The following is a 24,075-nucleotide window of genomic DNA, read 5'->3' on the forward strand; positions in this document are numbered from 1 at the left end:
TCAGAAAATCGATCACATGCTTAGATATCACAGCAATGGCAAAGTTTCTCAGTGCTTACTCTTAATTATGGTGCCTGTTTTGTCATGGACAGGCTAACTGTGCATCCACACTGGTCTGAGGACTACACTTCACACGGGTCTAGACTAACTCTCCCTTTTCCCTGCCTGGTGAACCACCACCCATCCACTTGCAACGTCCATCACCACTGCCTCCACTATGCTTTCCCTGACATTTATGCCCCATAATCACATCCTATTCAATATGCCCACCACCTTTTAAAAAAACACCCGTTATAACTTATCACATGTTATTACAATTTTCTGGTCAAATGTCAAAAAGCAGCAAGCTCTCTGAAGTCAGGGATACGTGCAAGTCACCCCTGCATCCTGAGCCTTGTGCCTGTCATGGGATAGAAGCTTAGAAATATAATTAGCAAATAAATGTGTCCAACACACCTCTGGCGACACACAGACAGGCAGAACTGCAGCAACTCTAAATAGACCTTTAATGACTGGGGTGTGGCTGGACCTAAACGTTGAATGGTTTAGGGCACTGGGAACTGAAGTCAAGCAATCAGTAGGCCGTCTGAGACTGCTGCTGGCGGTAGCCACCCCGGCGCATGTAGCCCTCATTTTTGCGGTAGCCATCCTTCTGGTCTGCAGGAGAGAGATGGGGAGGGGAGGGGGTGAATGCCAAGGGAGAGGCAGTAAGGGGGCCAGGACCCTGGGAGCGCAGAGGGGATGGAAGCACTCACCTCGGAAGTAGCCACCATAGGTACCCTGCTTGTGGTCAAACACCCGCTCATTGTTTTCCACCAGGCTGCCCAGCTTCTCAGCCAGCTGCAGGGCCAGGTTCTGCTGGGCAGTGGGCTCAGTGCGGTGCATCACCACTGTCTGTGTCGGCTGGTCCAGGGAGGCCTGACAGAAGTGAGGCGGAGGAAGGGACAGATCAGTCTCCTGCACTCCAATCTCTCCATGACTCCACCTGCCCATGTGCCCATGTTGATGGCCCTTACCATCAACTCCTCGTTAATGATCATCTTGCTGATGATGGAGTGCACAGTGGGCAGGTCCAGTTCAAACATGTCAGACAGTGTCTCCATGCTGGGGAGAAAGAAGGCCAAGAGCAGGGAGCAATTAGGACCCTTGACCACAGAGCTGGGGCTCCTGTGCCTCCTCAGGGCCCATCCTACCTGATGGAGTCATAGACACTGCTGTAGGTGAAGAGGTAGGTCCGCAGTGACTCTTCCTGGATCTTCCTGTGGGGAGAAGGGAGAAAAGGGGGAGATTTTCAGTGAAGGAGACCAAGTCTTTTCTTCCCCACCCACTAGGGTCTTGTTCTCTGCTCACCTAACCAGCATGGATCGGACTTTGTCAGCCTCCGGGAAAAGGTCCCACACTTTGCCATTCATCTTCTCGTTGATGATAAAACTGTGGCAGGTCTTCCAGTCACCCATCTTCATGGCCTTGGAGGCAGCGACCACGTGTTCCCTCATTGACTCGGGGGGACCTGAAAAGTTGGGAATGAGGGAGGGCCTAGGGAAACTTGGGATGAGGGCTCCTTCCCCCACAAGCACTATTTAAGGAGGAACCCAGGCTAGGAGAGCAAACAACTGGATTGAGACTCTCCCAGCTCTCCATTAAGTAGCCATGTAACTGTAATAGTCACTTAATATCAGAATAACTATATTTACATTTAGACTTAGTCTATGATGTGCCTCAGGGGATTGGCGAGTTCCTTGAAAATGCTGACAAATTGCTGTGTGTACCCTTATGCACATTTTCCTAGGAAAGGGTCCACAGCTTTTATCAGATTCTTACAAGGTTCACTGACCTAAAAAAAATGTCTAACATCCACTGCAGACAGTAGTAGAGAGGCGGGGAATGTGAACCAAGAAGCCCTAAGAGATGCTGGACATACAGATTTTCACTGGCAATTTTCCAATGAAAACAAAACAAAGTAAAGCACCACTACACAGCGCAGACAAAATGCGCCTAAAGTGTGCCCGCTCTTAATATGACCATACACACAACCAGTAGAGGACAAATCTGTAGAGGGACGTGGCTGTGGGCAATAAGCTTGGCTCACTTGCCAAGTCCTTCCATGCACCAGCCTTACAGGAAAGGCACAATTCAAAGTCCTTTCCCAGTGAAATCACAACTCACTCAACCTCTGGATTGAATGATCAGATCTCTAAAAGTGCTCAAAGAAGCCAATGTCAGATTCTTGAATGCCAAGGGTCTAGTTAGTTAGCTAAAAAATAATATGGATGAAAGGGAAAAAGACAAAAAGGTCAGAGAGACACATACCAGCTGTGTTAACCCTGGGTAAAGTCACTTAACTTTTGTGCCTCAGTTTCTTAATCAGGAAAAAGGAGGGTCATAATAGTATCTTCATAGGGCTATGACTAATGAAGAATAAATGAATTATTATTATTTATAAAACACTTAGTGCCAGGCAGGAAAAAGTAGTACGTAAGTTTATACTAAATTAAAAATACCGCTGGAATCAGGTCATGGAGACTTTAACTTAGTGACTAAGGAGGCTGGACTTCATTCTACAGGCAATGAAGAACTTCTGAAGGTGCTGGGGGTGTATAACATCCTACACTTGGTAGAAAGATACTACTGACAAATACAGACTGAAGGGGAGAATGATAGGAAGCAGGGAGCTTAATTTGTAAGCTAAGACAACGTGTCCGATGGTAAGAGACGATGGAGACTACTTAGTAAAAATGATGCTTTTATGCCATACATGGAAATGCCATTAAATCAAAGGGAATCATCTTGTGGGAAAGCTTACTCCCTTTATCTTCTCTTACTCCTTTGATTACAAGTAATCAAGGAACAAACGAACAAAGTCTGCTGCACTACAGAGCCCCACACTCACCCAGCAAGGGCTGTCGCTCGCCCACCCGCAGCTGGTGATGGAACTGCTTGCTGATCATGCGCCGGCGGGCATCACTCTCATGGGCGGCCATGTAGGGGATCTCCAGGAGCATGGCCGACACCAGGTAAACACACTCCAGCAGCTCCAGATTTATGTGCAGGTGGAAGGGCACCTGCCGGCGCCGCTCCACCTTCTCCTGCTCCTGGTTGCGCTCTTGCAGGCTGCGCAGCAGCAGACCCTGGCCCAGAAGCTCCTTGGCCCGGCCGCTTGACTGGATGTCCAGCAGGGCATTGTGAGCATCCTTGGTCAGGCCTTGGCGGAAGGCACAGATGCCCAGCTGCACCATGGTGCGGTTGTACAGGATCTAAGAGCGAAGGGCAATGCACTCAGAGGTGATAGCCACAAGGCAAGTCTTTCACAGGGTTAGGACAGAGAACAAAATAGACCAGTTCCTCCCCTTCCATGGAGCTTACACTCTAGGGACAGGGGTATGGAGGACAAAATAAGCATAATATGCAGGTGGTGCCTCAAGCTAAGGAGAAAAATAAAGCAGACGAGGAAGTTAAGAAGGGAGTCTGAGTGGTGGCAGTAGTGGTGGGAACTCACAATTTTATGTAGGATAACTAGGGAAGGCCTCATTTTGAAGGGGATGTTTAAAAACAAAGACCTAATAGAAAAAGAAAGAGCAAGTCATACAGATCCCTGGAGGAAGAAGAATATTCTAGGAAACATGAAAAGCAAGTGCAAAGGCCCGATGCCAGACGTATTCAAGGACAAGGAACGAGATATGGCTAGAGCTGGTAAAAGATGTGACCAGAAACTGAAGGCTGGGCAAGCACAGGGCGTTGTAAGCCATGTTAAAGATTTTAAGATGGGAAACCACAGGAAGCTTTTGAGCAAATAAGTTACATAATTTGACTTTATTAACAGGGTTACTCTGGCTGCTGCATTAAGAACAGCCTGAAGGGGCTTCCCTGGTGGTACACTGGTTAAGAATCCGCCTGCCAATGCAGAGGACATGGGTTCGATCCCTGGTCCGGGAAGATCCCACATGTGGAGCAACTAAGCTTGTGTGCCACAACTACTGAGCCCACACGCCACAGCTACTGAAGCCCGCCGGCCTAGAGCCCATGCTCCGCAACAAGAGAAGCCACCGCAAGGAGAAGCCCGCACACTGCAACAAGAGAAAGCCCACGCACAGCTACAAAGACCCAATGCAGCCAAAAATAAATAAGTTTATTTAAAATTAAAAAAAAAAAAAAAAAAAAAAGAATCTGCCTGCCAAAGCAGGGGACATGGGTTTGAGCCCTGGTCCGGGAAGATCCCACATGCCGCGGAGCAACTAAGCCCATGCGCCGCAACTACTGAAGCCCGCGTGCCCTAGAGCCCGTGCTCCGTAACAAAGAGGAGCCACCACAATGAGAAGCCCGCGCACCGCAATGAAGAGCAGCCCCCACTCGCCGCAACTAGAGAAAGCCCGTGCGCAGCAATGAAGACCCAATGCAGCCAAAAATAAATTAATTAAAAAAGTAAAAGGAATAAACATTAAAAAAAAGAAAAAGAAAAAGAAAAAGAAAGAACAGCCTGAAGGGATAAAAGGGCAGAAGCAGAGAGACAGACCGGGAACCTGATGGTGGCTTAGACCAGAGGGTAGCAGTGGAAGTGATAATAAGTGGTCAGATAGGGATTTTCAACACAGATGGGTGGGGAATCAAATGTGAGAGAAAAACAAGAATCAAAGGTGAATGCAAGGCTTCTGGGCCTAGGCAACTGAAAAGATGGACTTATCAATAATTAAGATAGGGAAGATTGTAGGTAGTATGGATTTTGGTGGGGGGGAAAGACCAAGTCTTTACTGACAACAAAAATATAGAGGTCAATATCGGTCATGAACTTAGATACAAAGAGCCTTAAAAACATACCAGCAAGCAAAATCCAGCAATACATATAAGAGATAATATACCATGACCAAGCAGGATATATCACAGGAATGAAAGTCTGGTATAAAAATCTAAAATCAAGGTTATTCACCACATGAACAGAATAATGGAGAAATAACTGTGCATTATTTCAATAGATGCAGAAAAAGATTTTGACAAAATTCAACACCTATTAAGGACAAAAATTCCCAGCCAACTAGGATCAGAAGAGAACTCCATCAATCTGAGAAAGTCTATCTACAAAAATACTATCTATAAAAATAGGTAACATTCTTCTTAATGGTGAAATGTTCACTGCTTCCCTGCTGATACTGGGAAGGAGGCAAGATGTCTGCTCTCACTTCTATTCAGCACTAAGTATTAGAGATTTGAGTCTTTACAATATGGCAAAAAAATAAAATAAAAAAGAAAGAAAAGTCTCAGAGATTGGTATAGTAATAAAACTGTCCCTATGTGCAGATGACATGATTAATTCAGTAAAAAAAACTTAAGGAATCTATAAAACACTAGACCCAATACAGCTGTCCCTCAGTATCCATGGGGGATTGGTTCCTGGACCCTCCATGGATACCAAAATCTGCAGATGCTCAAGTCTCTTACATGAAATGGCATAGTATTTGAATATAACTTACGGTACATCCTCCCATGTAATTTAAATCATCTGTAGATTACTTGTAACACCTAATACAATGTAAGGGCTATGTAAATAGTTACCAAACAAGGCAAATTTTGTTTTTTGGGGGAACTTTCTGGAATCCCTCCCCCTCCCCCCAAATATCTTCAATCTGCAGTTGGTTGAATCCGCAAATACAGAGGACAGAAGGCCAGACTAAAACTGAATTTAGCAAGATGGCAGGATCCAAGGCCAATGTAAAAAAATTAACTCTATTTTTAGATACTGGTAGTTAACAATTTAAAAATGAAATTAACAGGAGTTCCCTGGTGGTCTACTGGTTAGGATTCAGTGCTTTCTCTGCCGTGGCCCAGGTTCAATCCTTGGTTGAGGAACTGAGATCCCGCAAACCGTGTGGACAAAATAAAAAATAAAAATAAAATTAAATTAAATTTAAAAATTGCATTTACGATAGCATCAAAAATCGTATAATTCTCAGGAATAATTTTTTAAAAGATGTGTATTACCTCTGCAGAGAGAAACTGAAGAAATTAAATGAAGAATAACACGTAAGATCAAAAGGTTCAAAGTTGTTAAGGTGTCAGTTCTCCCAAAATTGATTTACAGATTCAATATAATCCCAGCAGGCATTTTTGCACAAATTGACAAGCTGATTTTGAAATTTATGTGGAAATGCAAATGTCACAGAACATTCCAACTATTCTTAAAAAACAACAAAGTTGGAGGAGTCATACTACCTGACTTCAAGACTTACTCTAGGGACTTCCCTTGTGGCACAGTGGTTAAGAATCCGCCTGCCAATGCAGGAGACACGGGTTCGAGCCCTGGTCCGGGAAGATCCCACATGCCGTGGAGCAACTAAGCCCGTGCGCTACAACTACTGAGCCTGCACTCTAGAGCCTGCAAGCCACAACTACTGAGCCCGAGTACCACAAGTACTGAAGCCTGCACGCCTAGAGCCCATGCTGCGCAACAAGAGAAGCCACTGCAATGAGAAGCCCATGCACCGCAACAAAGAGCAACCCCTGCTCGCCGCAACTAGAGAAAGCCTGGGCGAAGCAACGAAGACCCCATGCAGCCATAAATAAATAAATAAATAAATTAAAAAAAAAAAAAAAAAAAAGGCTTAACTCTAAAGGCACAGCCATCGAGACAGTGTGGAACTGGCGTAAGGAAAGACAAAAAGATGAATGAATGGAATAGAATAGAGAGCCCAGAAACACATTTATAGGGTCATGTGGTTGGTTTTTCATGTGGTTTTCCACAAAGGCACCAAAGCAATATAATGGGGAAAGAACGTCTCTGACCCTGACTTCACACCATATGCAGAAAACATAGACCTAAATGTGAAAGCTAAAACCACAAGAACTTCCAAAAACTAAAAATAAAAAAAGATTATCCTTATGAATTGCAAGTAGGAAAAAGTTTCTTTAGATAGGACCCAGAAAATAACCAAAAGAGATAAAACTGATATATTAGAATATACATCAAAACACATGGTTAAGAAAATGAATAGGCAAACCACAGCCTGGAAAAAAATATTTGGAAAACATTTATATGACAAAGGACTGGTATCCAGGATATATAAAGATTTCCTACAATGCAATAATAAAAAGATGAATAATCCAATCTTTAAAAAAAGGGGGGGGGCAAAAGTTGACCAGACATCTCACAAAGACATATAAAGGGCCAATAAAAATTTTTAAAGTAGTCAATTTCAATAGTTATCAGGGAAATACAAACTAACACCACATTGAGACACCATTAGACAACAACTATGATGGCGAAAATTAAGAAGACCAACAACACTAAATATTGACAAGGTAGAAGTGAAAAATGGTACAACCGGGCTTCCCTGGTGGCGCAGCGGTTAAGAATCTGCCTGCCAATGCAGGGGACAGGGGTTCGAGCCCTGGTCTGGGAAGATCCCACATGCCGCGGAGCGACTAAGCCCGTGAGCCACAACTACTGAGCCTGCGCGTCTGGAGCCTGTGCTCCCCAACGGGAGAGGCCGCGACGGTGAGAGGCCGCGCACCGCAATTAAGAGTGGCCCCCGCTTGCCGCAACTGGAGAAAGCCCTCGCACGGAAACGAAGACCCAACACAGCCAAAAATAACTATAAATAAATTTATTAAAAAAAGAAAAATGGTACAACCATTTCTGAGTTTCATTCTTTTTTTTTTTTTTTTTTTAATAAATTTATTTATTTATTTTTGGCTGCCTTGGGTCTTCATTGATGCGCGCGAGCTTTCTCTAGTTGCAGTGAGCGGGGGTTACTCTTCGTTGAGTAGAGTACTCGTACTGAGCGGGGGCTCAGTAGCCGTGGCTTGCAGGCTCTAGAGTGCAGGCTCAGTAGTTGTGGGCTTAGTTGCTCTGCGGCATGTGGGATCTTCCCGGACCAGGGCTTGAACCCGTGTCCCCTGCATTGGCAGGCAGATTCTTAACCACTGTACCACCGGGGAAGTCTCACTTTTGAGTTTCTTAAAAAACTGCACATACACCTACACTATGATGCAGCAATTCCACGCTTAAGTATTTACCCAAGAGAAACCATACATCCACACAAACTTACACATAAATCACAAGAGCTTCATTTATAATACCCCAAACTGGTTGATCAGGTATCTATCAAGAGGAAACTCAAGAACCTGTGATAAATTCATACAATGGAATAAAAAATAGGAGTGCTATTCAAAAAGCACCACCAGACAGGCTCACCAAATGTTTTATACATAAATCCCTCACAATTGTTCTAAACACACATTTATAGGATCTATACCTAGACACAGCTGTAATACTCCTACATGAAAATGTCCTCACAATGCTGCCACACACAAAATTTTATGTTTCACACGTCACACTGTATTTGGGTCCTTGTCCTTCTCAGTTTAACTGCTTAAATGCTTTTTCATCTTTTTAAGTAAGATGATCTCCTAATGTTTGTTCCAAACCAGACACATAGTAGTTATAATAAATGTTAGTTGAACCCAAATCCTATCCCAGAGGACTCTATGTTAATATGTAGGAGAATCAAAGAATGCTAGCACTAGGGAAGGACCAAGTGTCTCCCTGTATCTGCATTAGCCAGACAGGTGGCTAATCTGCCTGAGACACTTTGCCTGAACAGAGAGGACGGGGGCCTGGCCTGGTCTTCCCTTTGCCACCAGGGCCAGAACGCCTCCTTCCCACCCTACCTGTACTGGCGGGTCCGCGTGCTGAATGTTGTCTTGTAGGTGGCTCATGAGCATAAGGTCACGGGCCTGGTACCAGCGGGAGTGCAGAGCATGATGGTAGATATGGCAGAGGATGGCGCATGTGCGGATTCGGTCTGTGCGGTCCTTGGCATAGATGTACTTGCACAGTCTCTCCATCAGCACAGCTGAGTCCTCGCCCTCATTTTCGGCCTGGTCTTGCTCTGACTGGAGGGGTAGGGGGTGGGGGGAGATATTGCTGGAGGAGGAGATGCGGCAAGGACAATGGTTCTAAATGGCTCAACCTTCAGCAACCAAAGACAAGACTCCATCCAGCCTCATCCTCGTCCCTCTGCTCCACCACAGACAGTCCCCAGGGAATAGAAGATCTGCCATGAAGTCCTGACAGACATGCAGAACCGACGGACACACCCCTCTCCCCTCTGACATGGTGGCCAAGCACTTACCTTTGAGGAGCCCTCAGGGGGGGTAAGCTGCCGCTGATGGGCCTTGTAATCAAACTTGTAGTAGGTGTGGAGGATGCGCCTCAAGTAGACGCGACAGATCTCGTCAGTGGTGCCCTTCTCCTCCAGGTAGCGCTGCACACGCTCAATGATGGTGCACACCTGTGCCTCGTCCTTCAGGTGCTCCACGTACTCTGGCAGGGAGAGCACCCACCCTCAGCTTAGCCAGGCACCCAGGCTTTCCCAATCATATGTCCCTCAACAACCCAATTACCTCTGCATGTGTTTTCTGTACCCATCAGAAAAGTCTACTCACTGTGCCCTAAAAATACCATCCTCTCCTGGGACATGTCAAGCTCACTTTCCATTGCTGTCAGGCACTCTCTTCTGCTAATTCCTCCCCTGATTAACTCCTCCTCCTCCTTCTCATTCGGCTCTCACCTCAAATGGGCCCTACCTACAGATGCTTCTTCAACCATAATCTAAAGCAGCCACCACTCCAGACATCCTCTGTCACATGTCCCGATCTGAATTTCTAATTCACACTTTACATTATCTACAACTGACTCGTTCATTTTTTCTGTAGAACTGCCTTGCTTCAGCACCGAAATGTAAGCTCCATGAGCATGAAGGCCCCAAGTTGTCTTGTTCATCAATACACCTTTGACTTGGTGGACACATGTAGACACTCACATTTTACTGTGTCAATGTCCTGCATTTCCCCATTCTAATGCTTAAGGCGTACAAGCTAAACAAGCCAAGTGGACAGAGACCATCATACCCCAACAGTTCTCAAAGTAGCAGACAGCAGCATCACTTAGGAACATGTTAGAAATGCAAAATGTGAGGCCTCAGCCAGACCTATTGAATCAGAAGCTATGGGAGTGGGGTCCAGTATCTTAAAGAGGCCCTGTGGTATGAATGCTGGGGTGAGGAAGGGCTGGCTTTCCGAACATTCTCACTTAGTATAATCCTTCATTTTAATCCCTGCACTTTTCCTCTCACTGATGCCCATGCTTGCTCGGGCTCACCTTGGGAGTGAGGATCAGTGTTTTGCATTATCTTGGTAAATTCTTCATCCATTCGTTCCACCAGAGTTAGGATACAGCCACGGACACGCAGCGGCTGAAGAGAAGGCAAAGGAGGAAATAAATTAGCCCAGATTCCAGTCCTGGACTTCAACCCTTCTGTCTCCAACAAGCCTTCCCAAAGCAGACAACACACACTTCCAAATAGCCTGCCAAATCCCCTCTTTACCTGGTCGGCGTTATGCAGGTTCTCACTCTCTTCCAGAATGTTCTCTCCAACAAAGATGTTGGGGTTTGCAAACAGGATGTCCATCAGCTCATTGATGCAGTCCAGACACTTCTGCCACATCTCAGGCTGCCAAGAGATCAGACAGCAGTCAGAGCTGTGAAGGTGGGACAAGCAGATGCCTCCCAAGAGCCCTTCACCAGAAATCCACGGGCCTTCAACCACCAAGATTGCTCCAACAGTCCTTGAGTCTTGAGTCACTAGCCACCTTCCCATGACCCACCAGCTCCGCCGTGGGATGCTCCTTATTGTTCTCACCTTCATGTATGTGGCCAGGTTGGGGTTGTAGTCATAAAGAGAGGCGATGATATTGAACTTGATCTTGACGGTGACACCCTCTCCCAGGTTGTTTTCAGAGGCAATCTGAACCAGCAGCTGTAGCAGCTCAATCTGGGCTGCACTGGAGGGGTACAGAATTGGGTGAGGCACAGGAAACAAATAAAAAAGTCTTATCCTGTCATACAGCATGCCCTCTTCAGACAAGAAAAGCAGCCTCATTCCCAATACCCACCCCTAGCCTCACCACCTATATACTTGCTTCTCCCTCATAAATTCCAAACAGAAATAGCAATAATGCTAACAATCTACCATCCTCTTTCGTCACTGAATAACTAAAGAAGATGAGTATTATTCCCATTTTACGAATGGGAAAACAGCCCCCAAAGGTTAAGTGATTGATCTAAGGTCAAACAGAATGTAAACAGCAGAAAATAGACTGGTGTATTCCAAGTACATCATTCCTTCTACTGTAACCACACAAAGATTTTCCCAAAATAGCACTATTTCCCCACCAACCTTCACCCTGTGTCTTAAGAGAAAATGAGCTTTCACCCTGTAATGACACAGTCCAGGCCCATGAATCTTACCGATCAGTTCCCTTCTTGCCTCGTGCCTGTAGGATTTCATTCAGTTTCTTGATGACAACAGCGTGGGTGATCTCAGTTCCCTTGGCAAACATTTTTGGCTTCTCCTAGGTAACACACAAGTTATGTGCAGGCTGACAGAAACCTGTTCTTGCCTTAAGTGTTCTCCCGAATCCGACCAGGAGGGTACCTGTATGCTCTCCCAAACTGTTTCCCAATTCCTTTTCATTCTAAAATCCTCACCTTAACCAGGGGCACTCCACCCCGGACCCTTTCCCACTCCCCGCCTTCATTGTCTTCCTCCTCCTCATCCAGGCGCTTGGATTTCCTATCGTGCTTCTTCTTGGCTTTGTCCTCCCGTTTCTTCTCAGCTGCCTTCTTGTCCTCCTCTGTGGTGGGGGCCCTGCCAAGAGACACAGGAGAAGATGAAGGATCAGCCCCCTCTCCACCTTGAGGCTTCTTCCTCCCACGAAATTCCTCTTTTTCTCTTCCTGGGTCCAAGTTACACTCTACAAGAATGACCTATGGATAACTAACCATAACCAAAGCAAGGACCACTAAGCATTTGAATCTGCCAGACCACTTACCAAGGTCTGTTACCATATTACACTAAGCAACTCGTATGAAGGAAAGAGTATGGTCTAGTTTAATAAGACAGAGGTGCTAACCAGGCCACTACAGACACAGAAACAGCCTGTCATGTTGCTCCACAACTAAACTCTAAGGTTTTCCAAAGAATCCATAAGCAACACAGTTGTTTTTGGTACTAGTTGCTCTGTCCAGACTAATCTTTTTTATTTTTTTTTAAATAAATAAATCTATTTATTTATTTAGTTCGTTAGTTAGTTAGTTATGGCTGCGTTGGGTCTTCGTTGTTGTGCACGGGTCCTCTCTAGCTGCGGCTAGTGGGGGCTACTCTTTGTTGCAGTGCGCCATCTTCTCACTGCGGTGGCTTCTCTTGTTGCGGAGCACGGGCTCCAGGCGTTGTGGCTCCAGGCTCTAGAGCGCAGGCTCAGTAGTAGTGGTGCACAGGCTTAGTTGCTCCGCGGCATGTGGGATCTTCCTGGACCAGGGCTTGAACCTGTGTCCCTGCACTGGCAGGGAGATTCTTAACCACTGCACCACCAGGGAAGACCCCAGACTAATCTTTTTATCACCAACTGAGTTATCAGTTTAAAATCAGTGCTTAGAAAAAAAAAAAGTTTTGCGGTTCCCAGACTGGCTGCTTTTCCCTGCCTTTCTTTCCCCTCTTATGAAAATTATTAATATAAATTCTGAATTAAAAAAAAAAAACTGTTCAATACAACAAAATGTCCCCAACAAAAGAGAAAAATATCACTGGCTACCTCAAAGTGGACTTAAGCTATTTGATGTCTGAAACCATTTCCAGACTTTAATACTTATATAATGAAATATAAACCAAATGACAGGGACAAATTATTTTAAACTTTATAAAGATACTGAGGAAAAAGTCTCTCCAGAAAGACTTGAGAACAGACATTCAAGTTATCTATGATTAAAACACCATTTAAACATTTATAAATAAATTTCATTTTAACTGCTTAAAAGGTTTGAATATGCTTTAGTAATCGTTTATAAATTTGCCAGTTGGATTAAAACTTGCCCTTGCCAAAAGATTTATGGCATTTTTTTTTTTTTTTGGGGGCCATGCCACGTGGCTTGTGGGATGCTTGTGGGATCTCAGTTCTCCAACCAGGGACGGAACCCGGGCCATGGCAGTGACAGCACCGAATCCCAACCACTAGACCACCAGGGAACTCCCTATGCCATAACTCAATAAAAGCTTAATGGTTTTTCCTCCTGTACTAATGCAATACTCCCTAACGATAAAAACTCTCATTTCATAGCTAAAATCCTTTGCAAATACGCTAAGTGTGTTCATTAAGCTGAAACTGCTTGGTCTGCATCATCCATCCCCAAAGCTCTGAGATCACAGGACCTCATGCTATTTAAAAATCAATGCTGTCTAAACTTCAAAAGAACTTAATTATCCTTGGCCTAAAGTTTTACTCGAAGCCCTCAGGATATTGTGATTCACACCTCAAAAACACAAACTCTCACCCTATGAAATTCTAACTGAAAGACCTAAAACTTGACTTGATCTCTCCCCTATGACAGATTATACCTTGGTATATTCACATCGTTAGAATCGATCAGAAAACTGACATTTATGCTCTCAGGTAGAGGGACATCACCAGATACACCTCCACCTAAACACATAGCTAAGAAACTGAAGACATTAAGAGACACCAATAGAAGTTAGTCCTAAAACTACACTGAAAAGGACCATTCCACACCCTCTTAACCACAACTATGATCTAGAGCCCCTAGACATACACTCTTCCTTAGGATCCTAACAACTTGGAGATCCAGTCCCACCAGAGGTCTATCCTGAGGTTCACTTTAAAAAAGGCCTCCAGAAGCAGGTAGCTCTTAGAAGCAGACAGCATCTCGGCGAGATTCCACAGGGCAACCATATCAGATGTAGACAACTTCCTCCAAAACCCTTCAGATTAGGATTCCTAATTGAGACAACAAATGTATTCTGTGTATTCCTCCTCTTTTAACTTCTTTTGAATCAGTTCATCATTATCGAAGTTTCACAGTAAAAATCTTGGTTGCTCACTATTGGAAGAGGTCATTGAGAGGATGTGACCATGGGCTGACCCAAGAGCTGGACCCAGGGTACTGGAGGCTCATTACTCCCTCCCCTGTCCTTGGAATGTACGTTCTGCTCACGGTTCCCACCTTAGGAGCCACTTCAAGGATGCAGCCTTGAGAGCAATGTGTTGAGACCATCTGATCTGAATATGTGACTGAGCTCTATTATAGCCTCTATATAAACTCTTAAGCTTCTGGAAGACAGGTGCAGAGATCTACTCATCTTGAGGCCACCAAAGATAAACCTTGTATTTAAGTCCCCTTGCTTATTACACCTGCCACCTACCAATCTGGAGTGGTCTGCCTGTTTCTTCGGTCTCTCCTTGTCCTCTGTGCATGGGGATAGTTTCAGATTTTACCAGGGAGCTCCCAAGATTGCAAACCAATATTCACATTTGATTAAGACTCCAACATGGTAACTTATGAGAAGGGGTCCAAGATACTAGATTTCATCAGTTTGTACTTAAGAATTCCTACCCCAACTACCAATTCAGAAACACAAACATGTGATCTGTAATTTACCTCTTGTATGGTCCAAAATAACAAATAATTTAAACATTTCAGCCCCAAACTAACAAATTCCTTAGCTAAGAATTAACCTTAAATAGGGAATTCCCTGACAGTCCAGTGGTTAGGACGCTAAGCTTTCACTGCCGAGGGCGTGGGTTTAATCCCTGGTCAGGGAACTAAGATTCCATAAGCCACGAGGCTCGGCTAAAAATTAAAAAAAAAAAAAAAAAAAGAATTAACCCTAAATAAAACTGATCTCAAATACTGGTCAGTCAAGGCTAATAAATAAAGATGTGCAATAAATAACATCTTATTGAACCTGGATAAATACTTTGGAAAAAACAAATCAATTAAGAAAAAAGCCACTTGATTAAAAGTTCACTAAAGTGATTCTTAAAGACATTCTCCTAGATAGGCTTAGCCTGATTAGAAAATTAAATAAAGGTCCTAAATGTTTCTTTTATTGTATCTGTGACTATCCTCATATTTTCTGCCCAAACCCACTATCTAATATCCAGGTGCTTTAATGTTGCTAGACAACCTTATTATCCCACATCAAAGAAACTGAAGCTCTTGAGATTAAATGTGTTCCTTTACGTGCTTGTTTTGACCAAAAGATGAAAGCTGAGAAATTCTGATGAGAGGAAGGGTATAGTCTGGTTTAATACGGAGATGTTGAAAAAGGATGCTGGCAGACATTATAGGGACAGCCTGTCATGTTTCTAAATAATTCATTAACAACTGAAACTAACCTTGGCTGGCTTAGATAGCTAATGAGTTTACACACACACAAATGTGCAAACAAAATTCAACATTCCCACCACCGTCTGCGGTTTCTCCCTCTCTCCTTATTCCTCTTTCTCTTATCAAATTCTTTTTTGTCTTGGTTAGAAATCGATCTTAAAAGTTGGTCTACCTTGTTATACAAGTAAAATAGTGTCTCTGAGTTATTCTTTGACACTACAAAGCCACAAACTCTTAATGTCAATAAGGCCTTTGAGGATCCCATGGTTAAACCCAACCTCTGACACTTGACACTTTAACTAAATCTAATTTTAGATTTTTTTTTGTGGCCGGGGGGGGGGGGGGGCGGTGAATCAGGTGGGTTAGGTACACAAAGTAAAATTTCACAGGTTAATAAAATATATCAAGGGTAACCTCTAAAGTAAAAATAATAAAGATAGGATTAATCTTAAAATAATTAGTCTGAAAAATAATTCTGAAAGCCAAATCTCTCCCAACCAAATTACATACTGTATGAATCCATTTATATAAAACTCTAAAAAATGCCAACCTATCTAGTGATAGAAAACAAATCAGCAGTTGATCACAGAAAGGGCAAAGAGAAGTGGGGCAGGAGAGGTTTACAAAGGGGCATAAAGCAATTTTTAGGAGTGATGGATTTTATTTACTCTGATTGCAGTGATGGTTTCATGAGTATAAACATGTCACAACTTATCAAACTGCTAACTTAAATATGTGTGGTGGGCTTCCCTGGTGGCACCCTGGTTAAGAATACACCTACCAATGCAAAGGACACGGGTTTGAGCCCTGGTCCAGGAAGATCCCATGTGCCGTGGAGCAACTAAGCCTGTGGGCCACAACTACTGAGCCTGCACGCCACAACTACTGAAGCCCGTGTGCCTAGAGCCCGTGCTCCGAAACAAGAGACACCAACATGGAAGATTGGAATTGACAATATATACAGTAATATGTATAAAATAGATAACTAATAAGAACCTGCTGTATAAAAAAATAAAAATTAATTACTTAAATTAAAAAAAGAGAGGCCACTGCAATGAGAGCCCATGCACTGCAACGAACAGCCCCCGCTTGCTACTACTAGAGACAGCCCACGCGCAGCAATGAAGACCCAATGCAAAAATAAATAAATAAATTTATGTTAAAAAAAGGAAGTTAAAAATAGTAAGAGGATAAATAAAAAGCACATTAATAAGAGAGCAAGAACAAGACAAAATACATTTATAATCACAATAAATGTAAATTAACCTGCAGAGATTAAAAAGCAGAGATCAAGTTTTGGAGACAGTGGTGGTGGTTGCACAACCGAGTGAATGAACTCAATGACACTGAATTGGACACTTAAAAAATGATTAATGGTAAATTTTATGAGTGGCACAATTGAAAACAGAAAAAAAAATAGCAATGATCATGAGATGAAAACGAAAAAAAGCCGAGCTGTGTTTGTAAGAGACATCTCTAAACATAAACCATGGTAAAGTGCAAAATAAAAGGACAGGAGAAGATATACAGTTGACCCATGATCGATGTGGGGTACGACATGGGGATGGGGTGGCAATCCCCCGTCAAAAATCCGCATGTGACTCTACAGTTGGTCCTCTGCATCTGAAGATTCAACCAACCATGGACCGTGTGGTACTACAGCACACATTTATTGAAAAAGTCTGTGTATAAGTGGACCTGTGCAGTTCAAACCAATGTTGTTCAAGGGTCAACTGTATGTGTGTTCTCAAAGATGCCCTATTATCAAGCAGAGGAAGCCCCCTTCTAGTCCTACTTTGTTGAGTGCTTTTATCATGAGGGAGTGTTAGGATTATTCTCAAATGCTTTCTCTGTGTCTACTGAGATGACTATAAGGTTTTTATCCTTTATCCTATTTATATGGTGTATTACGTTAATTGACTGTCGTGCGTTACACTAACTTTGCATTATTAGGATAAATTGCACTTGGTCATGATGTAAAAGCCTTTTTGTATGTTGCTGGACTGGTTTTTGCTGAGGATTTTTGAACCTAAATTCATAAAAGATACTGGTCTGTAGTTTTCTATTCTCATGATATCCTAAGTTTAACCTTAGTCCCCACTTGTTCCCTCAGACAGGAGCCTTTGTGCAATGCACATGTGCAGTGCACACTACACACACTGGTCCAAATAATGGAGACTTCAATACACAATTATTGAAAAGACAAAAACACAAAGGAAATATAAAAGATATGAACCAATAATAAGGTTGATATTTCTATAGGATGTCAGTAGGCTTAAAACATGAGTTTCACAGTAAAGCAAATTTAAGAGATAGCTAATGAAACAAAGTTAAACAGATCAATTTTGCTTAACTGATATATGGTTGTAAACTCTCCAATAAGGGAATATGATACTGTGGCATAATAAGAAATATTTATGTGGGGGCTTCCCTGGTGGCGCAGTGGTTGAGAGTCTGCCTGCCAATGCAGGGGACACGGGTTCGAGCCCTGGTCTGGGAGGATCCCACATGCCGCAGAGCAACTAGGCCCGTGAGCCACAGCTACTGAGCCTGCACATCTGGAGCCTGTGCTCCGCAACAAGAGAGGCCACGATAGTGAGAAGCCCGCGCACCGCGATGAAGAGTGGCCCCCGCTTGCCACAACTAGAGAAAGCCCTCACACAGAAACGAAGACCCAACACAGCCATAAATAAATAAATAAACAAATACTTTAAAAAAAAAATGGCTCCCATGTATCCATATTAAACTGCCCTTTTAAAAAAAAATAAAAATAAAAGTAAAAAAAAAAAAGAAATATTTATGTGGTCTTTGTCCTCAGTTCCCGACACAGAGCTCCTAAATCCCTTGGAATTTCCTGAGCAATAGGAGCATCTTTCATTCTAATGAGGCCTTGACAGGCCTCCAGAAAGCTTTCAGGATGGGGGCTGGTTGCCAGAAAGACCAAAGCATGATTAGAGGGGTGGAACTTATAGCTCCACCCTCTGACCACCAAGGAGGATAAGAGGGACTGGAAATGGAGCCCAGCATCAACGGCCAACGATTTAACCAATCAAGGATATGTAATGAAGCCTCCATAAAAATCCTTAAATGATAATTTGGAGAGCTTCCTGGTTGATGAACCACTGAAATGCTAGGAGGATGATGAACTGAGAGAGGACACTGAAGCTCCATGCCCCTTCTCCCATACCCTGCCCTATGCATCTCTTCCATTTGGCAGTTCCTGAGTTGTATCCTTTATAATACGCTGGTAATAGTAAGTAAAGAGCTTTCCTGAGTTCTGTGGGTCGATCTAGCAAATTATCAAATCTGAGGAGGGGACTGTAGGAACTCTGTGAATTTAGAGCCGGTTGGTCAGAAGTACGGGAGCCACACTTGGAACTTACAACTGGCCTCTAAGGTGGTGGCAGTCTCACGGGGTCTATGCTAACTTTGGGTAGTGTCAGAACTGAATTAGTGTTGAACACCCAGTCGGTGTCCAGAGAGTTGGAAAACTAGCTGGTATGAGAAAAAAACACATATGGTGTCAGAAGTGTTGTGAGTAAAAAGACATCAGATACACAATACTCCCCCTGCATTTGACCAGTGTTCCCTGGAGCACACAATGAAAAATGCTTCTCAATAAAATGGCTGTGTCTGACCCCTCTAGTGTGAGGGAACTCACTAACTCCTGAAGCTGCATAACCCCAACTTTTGAAAGCAGGAAAGCAACCCTTAGAGCATCAGTATTTCTGCCAGTTATCACTGAGCTAGATACTCAACTTCTGTAGAATACACAGGGATAGGTGTCACCTTGACTTCAGAGGAGGAAACCAGGACCTAAGAAGGTTAAGTAACTCACCCAAGTTGACAGATACTAAAGTAGTAAGGGCTGTGACCAGAATCCAAATCAGAATCCTCCCCCATACCATGACGATACTAGTAAAGTTCAGGAAGGCTTGCTGCAGTCTATATGCTATATGCTAGGTTCTCAGAAGAGTGAGAAGAGACGCTACTGTCACTGAGGGCACACCACATGCCAGTCCCAGGCTGAGCCAGGCGTATCACCTCCCTATATTTTTGCAGGTATCCTTGAGACAGGGTCAAGTACCACTCCATTTTACAAAAGATAAAACTGAAGACTGGAAAGGTTAAGTAGCTTACCCAATATCACACAGCTAATCAGCATCAAAGAGAGATAACACTCAGTCCACATGCAGCAAGTAATGTCATGGTTAAATATTTGGACAGTGGAACCTTCAAATCTCATCTGCAGGACACATTAGCTTTATGACCTTAGCCAACTAACATACTTGACTCTGAGATCCCTCTGTTGGCCTCTACAACCTAAAAGGACTCCATGGGGGGAGGAGCAATATAGGAGTAGGGGATTAAGAGGTACAAATCACTAGGTATAAAATAAGCTACAAGGATATACTGTACAATACCGGGAACTAATCTATAAATGGAGTATGACTTTTAAAAATTATGGATAACTAGGGACTTCCCTGGTGGTCCAGTGGTTAAGAATCCACCTTCCAATGCAGGGGACGTGGGTTCAACCCTTGGTCGGGGAACTAAGATCCCACATGCTGTGGGGCAACTAAGCCCGTGTGCCGCAACTACTGAGCCTGCAAGCCACAACTAGAAAGAAGCCCGTGCCTCAATGAAGAGCCTGTGCACCGCAACAAAAGATCCCGCATGCTGCAAACAAGATCCCACGTGCCACAACTAAGACCCGACACAGCCAAATAAATAAAATAAAATAAAAAATAAGTTAAAAAAATTATGGATCACTATACTGTACACCCATAACTTATATTATACAGCAACTATACTTCAATAAAAAAACCTTTTAATGTCAAAATAAAAAATAAAAGACAAATAAAAATTAAAACTGAAATGGAAAAAATAAATAAATAAATAAAAGGACTCCACAGGAGCAACAACTTTCAAGATGATTAAAGGCTTCCTACCCCTCCCACTGTGGCCCAAAGTACCACTACTTTTCTTACTTTTTAAGGAATCTTGATGCCAGCACTGTCTGTTTCCCTTCTTCCTCCTCTGAATCTGAATCAGAAGATGTGGAACCTGTGTCCCAATCTTCATCATCTTCTGAATCTTCTGAGTCCTCATCTTCATCCTTAGAGAAAAAAAAGATGATCAGAAGAAACAAGATGGGAAGACTGACTGGTGTCTCTGCTCTCCCAGCTGACACATGTTTCAGAGACTCTCAGGAGCAGAAGAAGAGTGGTTGAATCAGGATATTAAGAGCTGGACTGGACCACCAAGACCCAGAGAGAAGTGGTAACTTGCTCCAGGGACACAAAGCTACCCTGGGGCAGAGCTGGGCCCGCAATCTAGTTCTCCAGATTCCAAGTCACTCAGTGCTCTAATCGAAGAGGAAACCTGTCCCCAGACCAGACTCTGCTAAACCCCACCCCTCCCAACCCTAGGGCTCTGTGAGTCTTTTCTTCTCCCCAGAGACCCAAGAATGGTCCACAACAGACAAACCACCCCTCAGTGTAACCCTGGCTCTTACCTCCATCTTTTTGAGGAACTTCCGACTCTCCCCAGAAGGAGCTTCTGATTTCTTCTTTAGGAAAGCTGCAGCACTGACTCCTTCATCATCCTCATCCTCATCTGAAGAGCCTGGTGGGAAAGGGGAGAGAAAAAAAAGAGTTAGAATGGTGAAGAGCTGAATGACAACCAAGAAAACAAGCCAAGGAAACCCTTAATTTTAGACTTCCTAACCATCTGCAATTAAGGGTTTTCCTCACTCACCTTCTGAATCCTCCTCATTCTTCTCAGCATCTTCATCTGCAGACTGCTCAGGGTTCTTGACAGAAGGAAAGGAGAGAATAATTAAGGATGCCTGCCAACCACTACCCCATCCCATCTCCTCCACCGCACAGAGCTTTCTCATGATTCCTTCTCCAGTCACACACCTCCCATTTGCAAATACTTTTTTGTCTCAGTCATGAGGTCACTGTCCCCAAAGTTCAGAGAGTCTCCCTCTAGCAGCCTCACCTGCTTGTAATTTGTAATATGGGACTCAAAATCTCGGTTGTATTTTCGGATCTTCTGGCGCAGGGTGCTCAGGGCCTTGGCATTATTCTTGTTCATCTTCTTCTTCCCTTCCTTATCTTCCCATAGCTGAAGGAAAGAATAGGGAAGAAAGGGAGAACAGAGATCTGAGATTAAGTAGTATTCCCTAAACTTCAGACTTCACAACTTTTGAGTTTTGCTATCTATAAACATCTATACTACTTAATAACGATATCTGTTAACTTATTGTTTACCAATGCTTCATTTATGTATCAAAAGTACAAAACCACAAATAAGAGGTAATATAAAAATATATACGATTAAAATTCTGAGCATAAATGAAGCTCCTTGCTTCATCCCCCTATTTCTTATGTTCTGGGAAATACTGAATATCTGCCAAACAACTCAGAGAAGACATGATCCCTGGGTGTGGGTCAGGAGAAAGCTCCAGGTCCACAATCCCCTTCTAGATCCCCCTGCACCCACAGGAATCACACCTCATTAAGGTAGTCCTCCAGGTCAGCCAGGATTCGGATATAGAACCGGGGGACACCTTCCTTGTCCACAATGCTCTTAGCCTTCCCATATGCTTTTCCCAGGAGCTCAAACTCTTCCAGGCACTTGGTTACATCCCGAATCTTCATGGCATTACGGATGGTCCGGATAAGGTTGGTCAGTTCCTCAAACCTGGTTTGAGAGCCCAATACCACATTGCACATGCCCACCATCACCAACCAGAAAATCCACCACTGCTCCAGAAACTCCCCATCACCCCGCCTCCCCATGGCCTCACCTCTTATCCTTGGCGCTTCGGACAACTCTCTTGGTATCTTCTTCATCCTCACTCAGCAACAATGGCCTATTTGGAAGAAAAAGAGACCATTAACCTCTATTCCTAGCTCCAGTCTTTCCAAATGATCTTTTTCTTCTCAGATGGGGCAGGTAGCCCATTCCTACCACACTCATCTTGTTTTATTCTTCCTCTTCACAGCCGCATCATATAGAACTCAATCTTTTGAGCTTACTTCAAGTAAAGCCTTTTATCAAATGTCGTAACACATTTAAAAAATGACCGTCTCCAGCCTCTCAAACATAAACAAACGACAGTGCTTACTTACTGTGTCAAGAAATTAATTATGTGAAAACACAAATCACTAAGAATTACTAAAACAAGTTGACAAAAGAGGTACTTTACCTAGAATGAATGAAAAAGGTGGTACCTGAACTAGGTACTAGAAAGCAATATTTCCTAGAGTGTGACAGGCCAAGGGCAAGGAAGGAGTCTCAACGGCTTTGACACCTCCATTACTAGTTATTTTTACTTAATAATTAAAAACCAGACCACAGACAGCATTCAGCTGGCAACAATACCTCTTTTCTTTCCATCTTATTAACTTTTCCAATTATTTCCTATTTTATAGCAAGTGATGTTGATTTTCCACTTGTGGCACAGATATGAAATCATATTCATGTGGGTATACACAGATTGTATTTTTCACCTTTAAAAATGAGTTTTATGCTGAAACAAGACTTTGAAGTGGTATGTATATATATTCTTAAGTACAAGTATGTGGCAAAAATAATGAAAGTGGCATGTGTATGACCAAAGTTTGAAAAACAACATTCCAACGTTCCAAAGGGAGAAAAGAATTTTAATTTGCAGAGATGGGAGAAGAGTATTTAAATGGAAATAAACAACAGGAAAATACTAATAGATGTTTAAGAACCTCAGAGCCACATCAAGGAACTCCCAGGTATCAAGCGAGTATTGGGGGTTTCTTGCTGATGCAACACACCCAGCCAGTGGGAAACCTCTTCTCTGTGACTCTATCCTTTGCCGGGTGGGTGGATTCCCACAATTCACAGCACCCTTAGCGTTACGGTTGTCCCTCCAACACTGCTCCGGTCCCTTAAACTCTCAACATCCTTAGAACCCGCTCTCACCGCCCCCATTTCCATTCCCCTCCCATATACGCGGCCTTCCACAGCCTGCCGAACCCCTCACCCCCACGAGTGGTCCCCATGACCCAGGCCCTCACTCACTGTTTGCCGTAGTTACCCCCGACAGGTTTGGTGACGAGCTCCTCCCCGGACAGGGACGACTCGGACTCGCTGTCCGAACCGGTGGTAAAAAACCGCGACATGGCGACGGCGCTGAGCGGCTGCGGCGGGCACGGCCAGACCTACGGTAGAGCCCGAAAGTCACGGGCCACGAGAAAGGGCCCGGGCCGCCACCTCCTGACCCCCATCCTCACCGTCTCCGCACGTACCCCAACCCGGGCCCTCCTCCCCAAAGCACGAGGCCCAAGAAGTACGTACCTGCTGACCTCCCGAATCACACTACTTAGCCGAAGCAGCGGAAACGCGGCGAGGAGAAGGCGGGACCTTTGCGTCACTTCCGGGAGACGCCGACGAACTATACTGTGAGACTACAACTCCCAGTGGCCCTCGCGCCTCGCAGGGGGCAGGGTCAGGCCTGCAGTAAACTTGGCCGCGAGGAGGCGGTCTCGACATCCCTGGATCCGACCGCGCTTTGCCCTCGGGTGTTGTTGCTCACAGCCAGCCAACCAAGCACACACCTCACCTGTGGAATCAGAATTTCAGGGCCAGTTTACTTTCTTAAAGCGCCCACGCGATGCTGATGAGCTGCAAGGTTTTGGAGCCAGGCTTAGAGCAAACTTCGGATCGGACTTTGTATTTGAATCCCAGCTCCATCACTTACTAGTGTGTGAACCTAGGCAGATTTCCTAACCTCTCTGTGATTCAGTTTCCCCAGGTTAGGACCATAATAGGACCTACTTCATAGGGTGTTATGAGAA

General features: G+C 44.0%; 1 protein-coding gene across 1 annotated transcript; it reads right to left on the reverse strand.

Annotated features, from left to right (window-relative positions):
* Positions 1–487: 487 nt before the first annotated feature.
* LOC309613122 (eukaryotic translation initiation factor 3 subunit C) lies at positions 488–23,682 on the reverse strand. Its single transcript, XM_082359639.1, has 21 exons — positions 23,576–23,682; positions 23,300–23,439; positions 22,050–22,115; positions 21,754–21,943; positions 21,239–21,364; positions 20,993–21,047; positions 20,751–20,860; positions 20,224–20,351; positions 11,540–11,699; positions 11,300–11,403; positions 10,692–10,833; positions 10,377–10,502; positions 10,151–10,244; positions 9,123–9,313; positions 8,659–8,883; positions 2,891–3,254; positions 1,351–1,510; positions 1,194–1,259; positions 1,017–1,104; positions 756–918; positions 488–657 (listed from the first exon to the last, which is right to left on the reverse strand). The coding sequence occupies exons 2-21, from the start codon at positions 23,398–23,400 to the stop codon at positions 575–577; spliced, it is 2,742 nt and encodes a 913-aa protein (XP_082215765.1). The 5' UTR covers positions 23,401–23,439; positions 23,576–23,682; the 3' UTR covers positions 488–574.
* Positions 23,683–24,075: the final 393 nt, after the last annotated feature.

The sequence above is a fragment of the Balaenoptera borealis genome, assembly GCF_965194805.1.
Source record: "Balaenoptera borealis genome assembly, chromosome: 16".
Lineage (NCBI taxonomy): Eukaryota > Metazoa > Chordata > Mammalia > Artiodactyla > Balaenopteridae > Balaenoptera > Balaenoptera borealis.

Coding starts and splice junctions, on each gene's coding strand:
- LOC309613122 (XM_082359639.1), bottom strand. CDS start 23,400: ATGTCGCGGTTTTTTACCACCGGTTCGGACAGCGAGTCCGAGTCGTCC. Junction 20,352..20,750: donor AGTTCCTCAAAAAGATGGAG/GTAAGAGCCAGG, acceptor TTTTTCTCTAAG/GATGAAGATGAGGACTCAGA. Junction 8,884..9,122: donor CCCCTGAGGGCTCCTCAAAG/GTAAGTGCTTGG, acceptor CTACCCCTCCAG/TCAGAGCAAGACCAGGCCGA.